At 33.5% G+C, this 16,224-nt stretch overlaps 1 protein-coding gene across 6 annotated transcripts; it reads left to right on the top strand.

Moving 5' to 3' along the window:
* The first annotated feature begins 68 nt into the window (after positions 1–68).
* On the top strand, positions 69–15,718 carry LOC129810120 (probable sodium/potassium/calcium exchanger CG1090). 6 transcript variants are annotated; one of them, XM_055860407.1, is made up of 7 exons: positions 69–465; positions 1,046–1,256; positions 1,332–1,587; positions 5,987–6,726; positions 9,692–10,247; positions 13,039–13,227; positions 13,297–15,718. In XM_055860407.1, the coding sequence occupies exons 2-7, from the start codon at positions 1,053–1,055 to the stop codon at positions 13,305–13,307; spliced, it is 1,956 nt and encodes a 651-aa protein (XP_055716382.1). In that variant the 5' UTR covers positions 69–465; positions 1,046–1,052; the 3' UTR covers positions 13,308–15,718. The 6 variants fall into 6 exon arrangements, with proteins under 6 accessions (XP_055716382.1, XP_055716386.1, XP_055716381.1 ...); XM_055860411.1 differs by having other exon boundaries at positions 81–465; positions 1,049–1,256; positions 9,701–10,247; XM_055860406.1 differs by having other exon boundaries at positions 93–465; positions 1,049–1,256.
* The last annotated feature ends 506 nt before the right edge of the window (positions 15,719–16,224 follow it).

Below are 16,224 nucleotides of genomic sequence, written 5' to 3'. Positions count from 1 at the left end.
GGATTTTCGGGAGATGTGGGGAGCATTGAGCTTTTTTTCTGTTACCATGTTTGGGGATTCTGCGCATTTGGGGTTACTATGTATAATGTATCGCCATCATTATATTCCTTTACCACATAACTCAGTTGCACTTTCATTGAATTCCCAATCTGTCACTTCATTCAAATCTCAATTGTGGAGAACAAGCTGTTTAATTGGGGCTAAATAGTGTCCAGTGGGAGTGCAGAGTGGTGTTAAGGGAGCTTTTTTCTTAGTGGGGTAGTTGCACATATAGCGACAGATGAATATGGACATTCGTAGTCTTATGATGGACAATCAAAGGCAAATGTTGAGTTTAGTTTGTTAGTGCTAAAAGTGTGATTTTTGCACCAAAAAAATCGTGCTAAAAGTCATTGCAAAAGTATTCTACAGACTACACTCGAGATTAATTGTCCAGTATTTGCCCAGTTCTAACCAGGATTAGAGGTAAGCCCTATTGCATGAATTTGAGGTCGTAGTACGTGGTGTGTGGGTGTGTGAACAGGAAATTGTAATTCTTTGACTGCTTTTCTTCACGTAATTCTAGGAATTAGAATTTTTCATTACATTTAAGCATTAGTGAAAATTATAGACTTTTCTTATGTACATGCGAAGAATGTATTATTATGGATATACACAGCATGTCGGGAAAATCAATATTTTGAACTCTACAGTACATTATGTGTCGTCTGTCAAAAGAAAATAGGACAAAAACACAACTCGGCGGCAAGGAGGCATTAACTTTTGTGAGTGAATTAAGTCATAAAATTATTTAACTGCTGAGATATTAAAGCATAATTGAGTATTTAACCGAAATGTGGTAATGATTTGTGATACCGAACTACCGTTCCTTGTGCTAGACATATTGGAAAAGGAATTGTGCAATTCGGTTTTTCTTTTCTTTTTTTTTTACAACGCTCCATCTCCCTCCATTGTACCCATAAATAGCTCTTAAGAAACTTTATGGAAGTCCCAAAAGGAGTGGGTGTCTGGGAGTAATAATTAGGAATATGTCTTCATCCGACAGGAGAACGATGAGGCAAAACCGCCGAGGTCGTGTTTGGCACATTGGAATACTCTTCTTGATATACTCATGCCTCTATGTGTATTCCGCGAAAATTAAGACATCCACCGAGGAAGAAATCAATGAAGAGCAAACTGGTTCGCTAAACGAACTCAATGTGTCACCCAATCCTACATTCGACACTGAACTCTATACCACATCGATCGCCAAGGAGGTAACATCTCTATACTCAAATTACATGGGACAATCCGAAAAAAAATAGCCAAAATTGTTATTGTTTCCCCTCCAGGAGACTGACATGATTGAGTTAACAACGCGAGAGTCATCTCACATCCCACATCATCATGCTCATCCTACTTGGAGGCCAAAGCGACAGAATTGCACCCCTCCGGCTATTGAGCAGTTCCCTCAGCCCCTTATGGGACCCAATGCACGGAAACACGGTGGACTGGTCATTCATGTCATCGTGGCGATCTTTACTTTCTTAGGGCTCGCCATTGTGTGTGATGACTACTTCGTCTCAAGCTTAGATAGAATATGTGAAGGTGAGTAATTAGTTGCTAAAGGGAACATGTTTGCAAAGCCAACACTAAAGGCAAAAGTCAACATCTAATGTTCGGTGGTCAGGTCAAATGACTAAGTGGGATTAATGCTTGTTCAACTCTATGTATCCCGGTTAATGAAGAATATCCTCTTACCCAAAATTCATCCTTAAAAAGATCTATGTTTAAGGTAAAGTGGTATAGGGTAAGTGTGCCAAATTCCGACCAGCTTGCAATTTCGGCCACCTTTTTTTCCTCGAATTTCTATGAACTTCTAGATTTTATATACTCTAGAGATTATACAATGCAAAAGAATAACAAAAAATGTAGCTTCGACAAACGAGATGACGTGAAAAAGATGATATTGGAAGAATTCCTGAAGGGCAAAAGACTATGAGAATGAAGGTGGCCAAAATAGGGCACCAAAGCTATGTCTATATTTTTATTCATTTTAAAATATATTAAAAATGATTTTAAAGTAAATAAAGACCGTAAACTCTTTACAAGGTTCCCAGCAACACTCTTTCAGAAGAAAGAATAAAAAAAAAATCAATTTGTATTTGAAATATTACATTTCAAACTTGAGACTTTGACGCTTGCATGCAACTATGCCGAAATTTGGCACACTTACCCTAAGTTGGACATAGTGTTACAAGTTGGACATAGGTTTTTTCTTAATAAATACAGTACAAAATTTGTTTTTAAGCAAAAGGAATCAAATTATAAAACTAAAGCATTAAAAATATACAAATAAAAATGAAGTACTAAATTTATCAGAAAAAAAGCCCTGTCCAACTTGTATCATCACTGATTGTGAGAGAAATCCAAAAAAGTTAAAATAATATTCCGGAAATGTTTATTTTACCCTGCAGTATTGATCCGAAATCTGTGTAAATATTATGCTTTTCATGTGTATTAGGGGTTAAAGTTACCCCTTTTCATGTTAATTTTATCCTTAAAAAGGTGTAAAATTAACATTTAAAAATGTTGATATATTTTTACACCTAAACAGTGTTAAAGTTATGAGCAAAAAAAGTTAATTGCACCCTCGTTTTTCTCTCAGTGATTGTCCAACTTGTACCACTTTACCCCAGCTCCAAAACCAATATCTCCGTTTCTCAACTTTTGAAACCAATTAGTGAGAGATTTTTTTAAATGCAAAAGTCATAATTAGAGTGTAACAAAAATCTAAAGTTATATTTTAGGTCGAAGGAATTCTTTTTCGGGACACCGGTGTTCCTATCATCCTTAAAGGGTTAAAGCTTCCCTTATTGGATCCGTTGATTCATTCAAATTCGCAGGAATATAGCCGATAAAGCTCTAAAGAAAAATTGGGAAAATTGAACGAGTCTTTCTTGGGCAGCTTTCCAGGTCCTGAAAGGATTGATACACATTGATACCCCTGTATAATGCATCCGGAAAGAGTTTAGCTTCCTAATTTTCATAAATTTTTGAAAGTTAGGGGAAAGCTTTGCAGAGTACAATTTGATATTTTTTATACGTTCCCTAATGATTCCTACCCATGACCGTTTTTAGGAAATATGAGATGCAGCAGGGGAAAACGCCCGTGCTTTGTACGATCCCAAGCTTCGTAGTGACTAAATTTTCTTATGTTTCTGAATAAGTGTGATCCCGCAACATATTTAAAAAAAAACCGGTTATCGATATCTCTTTCCGTTCTCTCTCCAGAAGCGTTTGTATACCGGACGAGACGGAACGTCCACGAAAATTGATTTTTGTTCATACGATTCTATATTTTCCCAGGTGTATTTGTGAATTCCAGTTCAGCGCATGAATAAGAAAAAGATTCCCCAGAAAAGCTATGCAAGCCATTGTGAGAAGGTTTCGACCTTGAGGCAGACCTAGGATAAAATGTCTGAAGTAAATTCAGAATCTTGCCTAGGAGCACCTTTTCGGGATCGAACCCGACCGTCTTCCTGAAGGGAAAAGCGGTTGAAAATGATGATGATGATGCTCATATGAATTTCGTGATCTATGAGTGCCAAAACGTCTAAATCCAGAATTTGGGCCTGATCTGACAAGGTCGGATTGTAAAGAATCTCAGCTGACTGAGCACTTTCCCACATTTATTCAGAAACATAGGAAAAATGTATTCATTACGAAACTTGGGATCTTACAAAATATGAGCACTTTCCTTACTTACTAACTATTAAAATATAAGGTCCAGGTCAAAATTCTGAAAGCCAAAATCCCAAAATTCCAAATCCCAAAAGCTAAAATCCCGAAAGACAAAATCACAAAAAAGCCAAAGTCCTGAGAGCTAAAATCCGAATTCTTAAAAGTATCAAAACTACTCCCATGATTGCACTTACGCTTGCTGGAGACAATGAGAAATTATTCGGGTTTTAGGATTTTAGGCCCTTACGGAATTTTGACTTTCAGGATTTTTACCGGGACCCCATATATACTACATCTCATATGAAAGCTTTCCCCTACTCTTATGAATTTAGCCGAAATCTTATTTGAGTGGAACAACTTTTAAGTTTCTCTGTAAAGTATGTCAGAAAATAGAAGACACAAGTGAAGTTATGTAAAAATGTGAAAACCTATACAATCTATACAATGAATGAAACGTATTTAAAAAAAGATTGGGATTGATCACCAAAGCCAAAATTAATCTAAAACCGTAAAATGCTGGATTGTAAAAAATCTGAGTTAAGCTTTCCTCTAAAATCGAGTGATTGACTTTACGGTTAACCAATCGCACAACTAACTATTTGGAAAAGAATGGTAAAACGTTTTTTTTATAAAAGTTGTTCAGCCATGTACTTCAGCAGGATTGAGACAAAAATAAAATGTATGTCCATCTTTTTCATCACAGATCTTATCAAATGATATATTTTCAGTGTAGTTGTCAGTTCCTCTCGAGAACTATGCATCGTTCTTATTTAGGATTTAAGAGCGACCTGATTTAAATGAGATGAGAAGCATAAGAATGGTTGGTAGAGAGAAGAGATAGTTTTGCTTATGACAGTTGCAAAAAGAGGAACAATCTTGAAATTTTAGACTCTATATGCCCTATAAATTGAGTAATTTGGTATGCCTAGGCTAGAGACTGTCAGAACGCCATTGATTGGTACGAATTCTAATATTGAAAAAAAAGATGATTCACTAAATATCGAAGCTTCATAATATCTAACCGATCTAACTCGTTAACCAAAATTTTCGGTTTTATGAAACATTTAGTAGATTTTGCCTGATTAGAATGAATCAACAACGTTGGTCAGGGTGATCACGGAATAGAGTATGGCCTCTATGATTCTGAAGTCCTAGGTTCGAGATTGGTCAGCTCCAGACTCTTTTTGGTTCCAAATTAGTTCGGAAAAAACGAATATCAGTATTTACTGCCACTGCACTGCCTTAAAAATCAAAAATCGAAATACTGAATATGAAATACTGTAGCACGGGTCTAACGGATCCAACTGAAAGTCCTTGGTACAGTGGACCCACTTACAGGTATAACATAATCTTGTGAGAAGTTTAAACTTAAACTTGATTTGATTTAATACCTACGAAGCCTACGATCATTATTGATCAATTTTGATTAATTCGTTGCCAATAATGGAATTCAACGTGTCTTACGTGCCCTACTTCCTAGGTCAAGATATTACAGTCTTTAAAGGGCGTAGGTTTAAATATCTTGAAAACAGTTTTTTCGATTATGATGCCAAACACGTGGATAGCAATTCAGCTAAACTTATCTAAAATCATATGTTTTGTTATATAAGTACGGAGTAAACTAACGTATTTTTTGTCAAAATCATTGGACCTACATGCTTAGTAAAATGCAGACGAATAATTTACCCATGTTAGAATCGATGTAGGGCAGCTCAGAAAAACAGATTTTCCCAAAGCTTTCGGCTCGGACTCCAAGCCTTCCTTAGTTGGACCTACATATCATCTTACTTACTCATCTTTTAGCTAAGAAAGAGATCTTCTATGGGGACACTTTCGGTAATCGCCAGTGGAAATTTATTTCACCTCAAGAAGAAAAACAAATTTTCTGTCTTGCCCAGAGTTTTCGGTCCGGATGTGGACCTTCTTCAGTGGTCGACTAGACTATGTTTTTTGATTTCCTGAAGTTCGTTATTTTTGGAAACATTGGAAGTGTCCCCGTAGAACATCCATCACGCCAGCTTATTATGCAACAAAGAGGTCTTCGTTCAAACACTAAGTAAGGCATTTCTATCAGTTCCAGAACTTCATCATTTCTTATAAAGAATTCCAGTTACTGTAACCTAGTTAGGTCCTTCACTCACTGTATTACTAAAAGTTCTAAAAAAATTAGTTTTAATCAAAGAAAACTAAATCTTACGAACCGTTCTCCGTTATCAAAAATTGTTTTAGTTAGTTTTCCATAATACAATGCCCTTCCTTGCAGAACTTAAATTGTCACCTGACGTTGCTGGTGCGACTTTCATGGCTGCCGGTAGTTCGGCTCCAGAGCTAGCAACTGTTGTGATCGGTGTGTTCTTTGCCAAAGATGACATCGGGGTAAGTGGAGTGATCGGGTCGGCCGTGTTTAACATCATGTTTGTCATATCCGTATGCGCTTTGTGTTCCGGAACCGTATGTCAATTGAACTGGTGGCCCCTAGTACGGGATTGCTTCTTCTACTCAGTCTCAATTCTCGTAATGCTCATCATAATATTCAATGATACGATCTCATGGGTTGAGGCTACGGTAATGCTGGTGTTCTATGTCTTCTACTGCATTGCTCTCCACTTCAATAGTGCCCTTGAGCGTTGGGCTATGACCTGGAAACTTCCAATTAAGCTTCCGACGAAAGAAGAGCAATCAGCACTGGTCACATACAAGAATATCTCGGATCCTACGTATACACAGAATGCCCAAGCTGTTACGAATTTGTCACAGGAACCACAGCAGGAGCAACCGAAGGTCGATGAGCAGTCCTATATGTACGATGCCAATGCCAGTTGGGATCCAAATGCAGCATGGGGTGATGAATCCGGTGGCAATAACTATGGAACAGCTGCGACTACAAATACTGGTTGGGGCGATACAGGGCAACAGAATGTTGACTCGTGGGATGGGAACAATGCTTGGGCATCTGGGGAAGGGCAGCAAAATTACGGCTACAATCGTGATGGTGCAGAACAGGTAGGTCAACAATTTCTTGCAATGTTTTATTTTTTATTCCATTCTCCAAATCAATATCTATATGAATTTAGCATTGAAATCAAACTCATTCTCTTGATAATTCTTCGACCAAACACCTATATACCATGTTCAGAAAAAATTATAAATTTGAAATCAATACAAATTCAGTTAATGAAAATGAAATAATGAAATATTTCTGATTATCCTATAAATTGTTGCAATATAATTTCATTAATTTTGTTATGATTTTTTTACATTTCGGTCTGATTAAAAACAAATGGTTACTGATATAATTAAATAAGGTCAATTATGTAGACATAAAAGAATTAACTTGATGATAAATTGTTTTCAGTCGGTAAATCGCATTTGGGTTGTGAAAACACATTAAGCTAATAATTAAAATAATTTTTTATAGAATAATAGATTTGGCAGAATTTGTATTATAAAATATATTATTGACAATATTAGAAAAATTTTCATAAATTAATTTTAATGCAATTTATGAGATAAATACTATTAAATCCGATCTGTCGAAATAGTGAAAATTGCGGCTGAATATTATTTTTCGGATACATTTCGAATTGTACAACAAAATTAAGCAAATTATAGAGAATTCCAAATGCTAAAGGGAAAACTGATTTTTCACACATTAAATGCAATTTCGATTGGTCATTTGAAAAAAAATAAACCGAAGAAAGAGATTTTTTAATTAGCCAAAATTAATATCAATCTGACAACATTTGTAATTCAATTTACAAATTTAATTTGCTTCTTCCATGAAATGTAATTTCCCTGTCCATAATTGACCATCAGATCATTTTGATTATTTATTTATATAAATTTATATTCCATTCATTAACCAAATTTAACTATTTATTCAACTGAATTGCTTTTTATGCCTTTGATTCACTTTCAGACCAGAATATTCTCTTATGCCCAACGCACAATAACTTTTGGTTGTAAATATGTTTTCAAAATTTCCTAAGAGAGAAAACGAGATAACTAGATCTCTTTTTCATTCACTCTCATTGAAATGTCATAAACATGTTTACAAAATAAAAGTTATTGTGCGTTGGGCATTATTCAAATGCACTCTTCTTCTTCTTCTTCTTGTGAACTTCATAACGAATTCAATTTTGATTTGATATAAACAGAATGGAAATTTTAATTATAATGAAATTTTCCTAACCAGAAAAAAATGCCGCAAGTTTTAACATTTTAATTTAAATACAATTTTTTCCACAATTAAACGAATAATGAACGGACGATTTTGTATTGGATGTTTTGTACTGTTCTATTTTCCCTGTGAAATTTTATTTATACATATTTTGAAGATCCAATTTGATTTTTGTTCTGATAAAGTTCTCAAATAACTTTTCAAAATATTACAGATTTTAAATTAAATTTAAAAAAAAACTTCAAAATATAATTTGAAAAAAAAAGAATAATAGGATTAAACAATTTTGATCAATCAAATTTTTAAATAAAAGAAAAGATTTAATATATAATGTTTGTTGAGAAAATAATGGAACATAAACCTAAATTTATGTCAGTGTGGATTTCACTTAAAATTCAACTTCACATTTTGACCGAAAATCGTCGCGAAATAATATTTGTCGCTAAATAGTTGAAAATAACAAGTTAAAATTCAGTTTAATCAGTTTAAATCCAGCACACTTTTTAGCTCAGAAAAAAATCATATCCTTTTCTTTTATAAAAGTTTCTTATATGTTCATCCTACTTCTTCGCACTTTTCTTCTTTTTTTGAACGTCACACCAAATCAAATTTAGTTCAGTCCAGTTCCGAGATAGAAAGAGCTAGATAAATTTATGCAAATCTTTTGAGAAAGAAAAGGACGCAGAGTTTGATCTCATGAAATTATACCGATCTAAAAGGTGTGCCTGAGGAATAAAAAATCTATTTTTGTTTGTATATAGCACAACTTCTAGACCAGGTAAATTTCATGCAATCAAAATCTACTTCCTCTTCTATCCCAAACGTTTTGCATGATGTCTGTCTCGCTCTTTCGTAATCTTCTTCTTTTTTTTTTAAACGTCACAACAAATGCAATTTGGTTCAACTCAATTTGAGCTACAATAAATAGTAAGATAGACATAAAGAAATCAAAATAAAGAATAACGTCACTTTTGATTTTATGAAATTTTTGGATCTGAAAGAAGTGCCAGAACGGCCACAACTTATTAAAAAAATTAAAAAATTATCGATAATCCTTTTAAAATCGACATTTTTAGAATGGTTGACAGCTCTTGATTTTTGTCCATGATATCTAACTATTTCTATACATTTACAATTTTAGATTTCCATGTTATATAAATATATACAGTGGCGGCCAAAATAATAGAATCAATTTGTAAAGCTGATATTTTTTTTACGTTTGTATTTTTTCCCAATTTGTTTATATAATTCTGAAGTAGAAAGCCTAAAATTATTATATTCGTAGAATAAGGCTTGTTTTAGCCACTAGAGGTCTCTATATTACACAGAATATGTCAATAGTGAAATTCAGTTCGGATAAAAAAATTTTAAAACTGTCATTTATGGTTTCTAAATATGGCTTAATTTAAAGTTATTCGATTTATAGACCACAATCTTTAATTTAAATGAAAGTATTTCTATCGTATTGTTCAAACCAAATTTCACTATTGATGTATTCTGTGAAAAATAGATACCTCTAGCTGTCAAAACAATACTTATTTGACGTAATGTAATTATTTGAACATTTCTATATCAAAATTATTTCAACGAATTAATTCAATTAATTAATTAAAAATGCTAAATGTAAAATAGTGGTCTTTGCGGAGCTGATTCTATTATTTTGGCCGTTACTGTATATATATATATATATATATATATCTTTCAAATTAATTATTGAAGAGACCATTCATTAATATATAAAACTTAAAATACGGGTCTTCAAAAAATAAAACATTAACCCATTTCTAGAACATACAGGATACAAATACGGTTCCTCAGGGTAATCCAACCACCGGAAGTGTCCAACAAACTCAGCAAGTCTCAAGCTACTATAAATCAGCTGAGCCTAAGAATACAGAACCGATAAATCCTCTGGAGAAACCTACGACTGGTGGTGTACCAGCACTAATTGCATGGTACATTGTCTATCCCATTCACTACATGTGTCGCCTAACAATGCCGGACTGTCGTTTGGAAAAGTATCGAAATTGGTATCCATTTACATTCCTAATATCCATGATCTGGATATCATTCTATTCTTACTTCATGGTATGGATGATTACAATTATTGGGGCAACTCTTGGTATTCCGGATACTGTCATGGGATTAACTTTTGTGGCTGCCGGAGTTTCAGTTCCAGATGCCCTGAGCTCAATAGCCGTCATTAAGGAAGGTTACGGCGATATGGCTGTGTCTAATGCTATCGGATCGAATGTATTCGACATCCTAATATGTCTAGGACTGCCATGGTTTATTCAGACGGCCATCATAAAACCAGGATCTCACGTCAATGTTATATCCAAAGGTAAGGGAAGTTTTTATTTTGTACCGGTTATATGAGTTTTGAACCAAAAGGCCTAAATAGACTCAGGCTGAATTTCGAGAGTACTTAGTGCGTAACGATTTATCCCAAACTGACCTAGACTGACGACTTAAGGATCTTAATTAGAAGTTCTTTGTATACATTTTCTTTACATAATCCATTACTGTCAAAATTTACAGGCTAAATATTCTCAATGATCAGTCTGAGTCTATTTGGGTTCTAAGACTTGTCCATAGCCCATTAAGGGTTAACTGTTATAATTTCTTAGAACGCGAATTTTTTTGGGGTATCTTTGATTTTAGGGTAATTGACTTGTAAGATTTTTTGTTATTTAGAAATTATACCAGGATGAACTTCTATTCTGAAGACCTGTGTATTACGAGTTTTTGACTAGAAGTTTTACACAGTTGCCGGACGAAAGTTTCTAATTTCTGTATATTTTACTTTTATTTATTTATTTTAAATTAATAATGCTTTTGAGCTTGCGCTCTTGGAAGCATAAATAATGAAAGAAATTAAGAAAACCGTTAACAAAGCGAAACGAGAATCAGGAAGCAAGAATTTGCGGCCACCATTTGTATAACAAACAGTTCAAGTAACTATTTTTAAAAAGCTAGTATCAGTTGCCTGTAATATGCAATCCTAAATCAGGATTTTTCAAAAATTAGCCTGCTAACAAATTCAAGCCTTATGGATGCAATTAAGCCTTATGGATAACCCTTTGATCTGCAAACCGTAAAACAATCTGAAATGGACTAAAAGTTTAGTCCAGCTCCTCAAGGTATCAAAGATCTAAATATCAACCAATTTTACTGGATCCTCAGAATCTAATAGTGTAGAGCGTACGGCCTATTCGACACATGTTAACCCTGTCGACGGCGTATCCTACCAATCCAAATACTTTATTCCTTTGATACGCCCAACCCCTACCATCCCAAGGTGGGTACTAAAAGTTGTTATATGATGTTCTTGTTACTCATGGCAATTAAAACCAGTACTTCAGTGAGTGGGCGACAATCGCCGTGGACAGTTCTATCACAGGAAGTTGAAATAAGGGTGGCAGCCTCATTTCCCCATTTTCCCTCTATAAGTTATTTTTATTTAGGTGAGCCTCATTTGAGCTTACAATAGATCATTTCGATAAATCCAAAAACCTCAGTCGAAATTTTCCAAGGATCTCGACTTATAAAAAAAGAGGAGGTAATGCCGTATAGCCTTTAGGGGCTTAAATCTAAGACTTAGCCATATTACAAACCTGTAATTGATACCAATCTCCAATTGATGGAGTCTCAAGGGATTTCCTCAACTAATAGAACTAATCTGTAAAAGGCGTAATACTGATTAGGAAATTACTCCAATTGATGGAGTCTAGAGTGCTCCCGTAACGATGGGACTGAACCTTCGAAAGCGGCTTGGAGGTCAAATGTTACCCTTCCAAGTTCACAAAAAAGGGGCCCACGCGCAGCGTCCAATAACTCCACTGCACTGGAGAAAAGTCTCTCTAGATGACGATGGATCCCCAGGATATTCACCTTGTTCACTGCTCAGAATATCACTGACACTTCCTTGCAATACTTGAAATCACGTGGTGCCACTGAGACAATTAAAGACGAAATCCCTTAAAGAAAAAAAACTGTACAGTAGAGCCTCGCTATAGTCCATATTTGGTTCCAGATTTGACACTTGGGTCGCATTATAGTCCATGTCATTTTTTAAAATGATCAACGACTTTTAGTATTGAAATTGCTCGACGATTTCCACTTTCTTTGCGATTGTGGTACTTGTCCTCGCTCTTTTCATTATGGATCACAATTATCACAACTACTCAATAAAGTTTGCAAAAAATAATAAAATAATTATGACAACATTGCATATCGCTTTCTAAAAAACATAACCTAACTTAAAATCAGTCTTTTGAAATCAATGCTCGATAAATTGTGAACTATAGAGCGATGGCCTATAGCGAGGTTCTACTGTATTTCACTAGAGTCGCGTCACTTTGGTGATCATCTGATCGCACAAAAAACTGCAATAATACAAATACCCATTAGAGAAATAGGTGTGGAATTTTTCTACAATTTTACGTAGACAAGCCTATGGCTTAAATCGCTTAAATGCTCTAATTTCTTATCAATCAAGTGAAATGGGAAAATTTAACTTAGAATTAAGGGCAAATGACCTGTTAGATTCTGAAAAAGCAATAAAATTGATCTTCAGGAACTGGGCTACACCTCTAGTCTGAAGACCGTTTAAGCCTTTTGAGTTGGACTCACTAACAGCTTAAGCCGAGAGACACGACTTAACGTAATTCTAATCAAAATAATGTTTAGACTACATTCCCATCAATTTTCCACAAAGCCGTCTCTCACTTTAAGCCGTAAGACTGTCTTACAGCGAGTTCCGGCTTGAGTGAAAACAGATTGAAATAATTTAATATGATTGCCTACTATTAGGAGAACATTTACAAAATAATTTTTGAATTGCCCCTACATGTATGCATAAATTTTTAACGCGGTAAATTTGCAATGCAAGCTGAAAAGAGACCGAAAAATTGGTGCCGAATATTTTTTTGCATACCTCACGACGTTTCCGTATCTTATTACAAAGATACCTCCTGTGGGTATGCAAAATTTCTGTGTCACTGGAGTGAATTCACGGGCTTTTTTCGGTCCCGAGAATTTCTTTCAAAGCGAAACACCCTGCATATCTTAAGTCAGTTATGATTTCCGAATACATTCTTATGTTTATAAATTCTTTTAAACCGTGTTAATAGGTTTGGCTTACTCAACTCTGTCGCTCCTATCGACTGTCCTGTTTTTACTTGTTGCGACTCATCTCAATGGTTGGAAACTGGACAAGCGTCTGGGTATCGTCCTAATGGTTTGGTACCTAGTCTTCATTACAGTCGCCTCTCTCTATGAACTCAATGTTTTCGGACAGCTAAACCCACCAGAATGCCCAAGTAAGTACAGCTATTTTTTTTTTCAAAATTCCACCTTCAGAAAACTTATACTTTTTTTCCAAAATCCAGGCGGTTACTAAAAGGATACCGATCCCAAAAAGATGAATTATACAGAAAAGACAAAGAAATTATTTTTTTATGATTTTACATAAAAGATGTTTTAGTCAGTTAATTTATTAAACCAAAAGGAAAAGGTTATATTTTAAAAATGTTTGGATATTTTTTATTATTAGATTTTAATCGAAAAATGCAATGTAAGTGATTTATGAATGATCTAATTTGTTGATATTTACCCATTCATGTGCAATAATTCGTGACATTTCATAGAATGATATCAATCGTCTCCTTACCCCAAGGTCCAGTCAATGGTTATAGTTTACCTTAATAAAGAATAAAGACCTATTTAAAAGAAGTGTAAAAAAAATATAATACGTATAGGAATGTTGCAATAACTTATTATACCAAACGAACCAAACAGGAAAATATATTTGTATAATTTCCTATTTTTCGCGAGACAATGTTGTGAAAATTTTGATATAATATTATAATTATTAGATGAAAGAAGACCTCTCTCCCCAATTTTACATTTCCGATTTATACCTCTTCTGTCCTCTGTCTTCTCTTTAGAAAAATTGCATTTTTCAATTCTAATTTCAAGCGTTGCGTAGTTTTGAAAATTTCAAAATTTCACCTCTTAGCTAAAGTTTGTCTTTGCAAAATGCTTTAAGACTCCAGAAGAGTAAAATTGGCTAGACAATCTCATTAAAATAAACTTCTTTGCAATTCACAAATATTTTTTTTAATTAAATTTAAACAGTTTTCTTGTTTCATCAGAAGCACAAAAGTTATTTTCGGTTTTTGTAAAAAGAAATTGCGAAAATTTGCTCTTGAATACGAACTGCTGTAAATGCTTCCCTTCAAAATAAATATAACGTGTTAATTAATGTTAAATGAAAAAACTTCTAATACTTCTGCTATTGAAATATAGTTTAGAACCTCATTTCCGAAAGCGCTAAAAGAAAAATCTGTTGATATGATATAATGTAAATAAAGATACATAAATTCACAAAAAAATAAATAAATAAATAAACAAATTGCCGTGCACAGAAGAAGGTCCTAATACCCGATAAAAGTACTAAAATATTGAATAAATATTAACTAAAATTATGAAAAAAAAGAAAAACAAGGTTTTTCTTCCTCAAAAACTTCAAAAACTAATTTGGTTCTAAAAATTTTTATTTAAATTACTAAAGAGAAATTGATTTTCTTATTGTTGACAAAGGCTTTTGAAAAAAAATTATTAAAAATAAAACCTAGGGTTTCTTGTGGTCGCAAAAGATAACACTCAATTAAAGTAAAAAAAAAGTCCTAAAAACTGATCCAATTAAATGTATTAACATACAAAACATCGAAGAAAATTTATTTAAAAAATAAAGATGAAATATGTAAAATTGTGATGGAAACATCAAAAAACTATTATGTATAGCGGTGCCTGAGAATTTAAAAAAAAATCGTTGTCATTTCTGGCAAACAGACGTTTAAAGAAAAATACCCCAAAAGAGAAAACACTGAGCAAAAGTTTTAAAGAAAAGAGTAAATGCCACAGAAAGCAAAAACCTTATACATGAAATAAAAGTTAATTTAGCAAATATTGATAAAGATGAAAACAATGATCAATTATATAACATCAATTACATATATTGTTATCAATGTTGTGTATACTTAAAAAAGACAGAAACCTCATCTATGATATGAACAAATTAAACAGAAAGAATTTGACAATTATCTTATAGAGACAGTGATTGAGTCAATTATTTTATTATTGCAAATCTGTTTAAAAGTATGTAATAATCTGCATGAAATTTCTTGCTAATTTCACATATTAATTTTTGCAAAAGTCCAGTTCGGGTTACAGCTTTACGCTTGAAATATATAATAAATTGTTTTTGCTCCCCTTTTAAAACACGATGACAACTGAGAAATGCTCTCTTATTCCTACCAAACTCTATACTTTCCATATAGTCTTTTTCTGGTAATAAACTCTTCCAAGGGTAGAAAGTACCATGCCCTAAGGCATAAAACATTCGTAACCCCATCAAGAATGCTCCTTAATTTGTTCTAAAAGTTAAACAAAAGTTGTACTCTGTTGATAAAACCATCAAATAGAAAAATAATATTGAATTCTGTTTTGAGTCAGCCTAATTAGTCTATATATCAATGTACTTGTATTTATCAATTAAAATATATATCAGAAGACAATAATTTTCAGATATTAGATTCTATAAAGTTATTTCAATTCTTAGATATCTAAATTTTCACAAAATTTAATGTTCCACTTGAATTGTTTAACCCCAAAACAAAAAAAATGGTATCTAATCTATTCTTGAATCTCAAATAAGAAGCATTTGTGTTCAGATTGTAAAAAGTTACCATAATGTCAATGAGCATGAACTGTTATGTTAAAATAAAATAAAAACGTGTTAAGCTACAACAATTTCTTTTATTCTATTGCAAGATTCCAAATGCAATTTTCTCACTTCTGATTGTTCTCTTCTTAATAATCCTAAACCCTAGTAAATGACTTTATGTATGATTTTACTATAAATATTGCTAAAATTGATATAATTATGTCTGTCGGAATTTGACAATTTAAGACGTGTCCACGATAAAATTAATCCCAAGAAAAATATTTCAAAAATAACATAGCCTAAGCATCAAAAGGTCCTTAGTTCAAGCCTGGATGGGGATAGTATTTAGCCCTGCCTCTATTATGAGGAAAATTGAAAATTGGTTGTCGCATGTTCTGACTAGTGCTCTAATAAAATACTGACCTGAGGAAAACACAAGAATTCTTTGCTAAAGAACACCCCATTATACGCCCTGGGGCATTCGGAAGCTCATCTCTTTCATTTATTTAAGCAACTACCACTGTCAGTAATCTACCAACATAATACTCTCTGTGATAAATAAACTCATCTAAAACTTGAAATTCACTGA

This window comes from Phlebotomus papatasi, chromosome 1, assembly GCF_024763615.1.
Source record: "Phlebotomus papatasi isolate M1 chromosome 1, Ppap_2.1, whole genome shotgun sequence".
In the NCBI taxonomy this organism is placed as follows: domain Eukaryota; kingdom Metazoa; phylum Arthropoda; class Insecta; order Diptera; family Psychodidae; genus Phlebotomus; species Phlebotomus papatasi.
The sequence above is the reverse complement of the archived record's forward strand: the minus strand, read 5'-3'. Positions and strand labels throughout refer to the sequence as shown.

Bases quoted from the DNA above. Each gene is read 5' to 3' on its own strand.
- LOC129810120 (XM_055860407.1), top strand. From the start codon at position 1,053: ATGAGGCAAAACCGCCGAGGTCGTGTTTGGCACATTGGAATACTCTTC. The intron at 1,257-1,331 runs GTAACATCTCTA...TTTCCCCTCCAG, and splicing joins CCACATCGATCGCCAAGGAG to GAGACTGACATGATTGAGTT. The intron at 1,588-5,986 runs GTGAGTAATTAG...CCTTCCTTGCAG, and splicing joins CTTAGATAGAATATGTGAAG to AACTTAAATTGTCACCTGAC.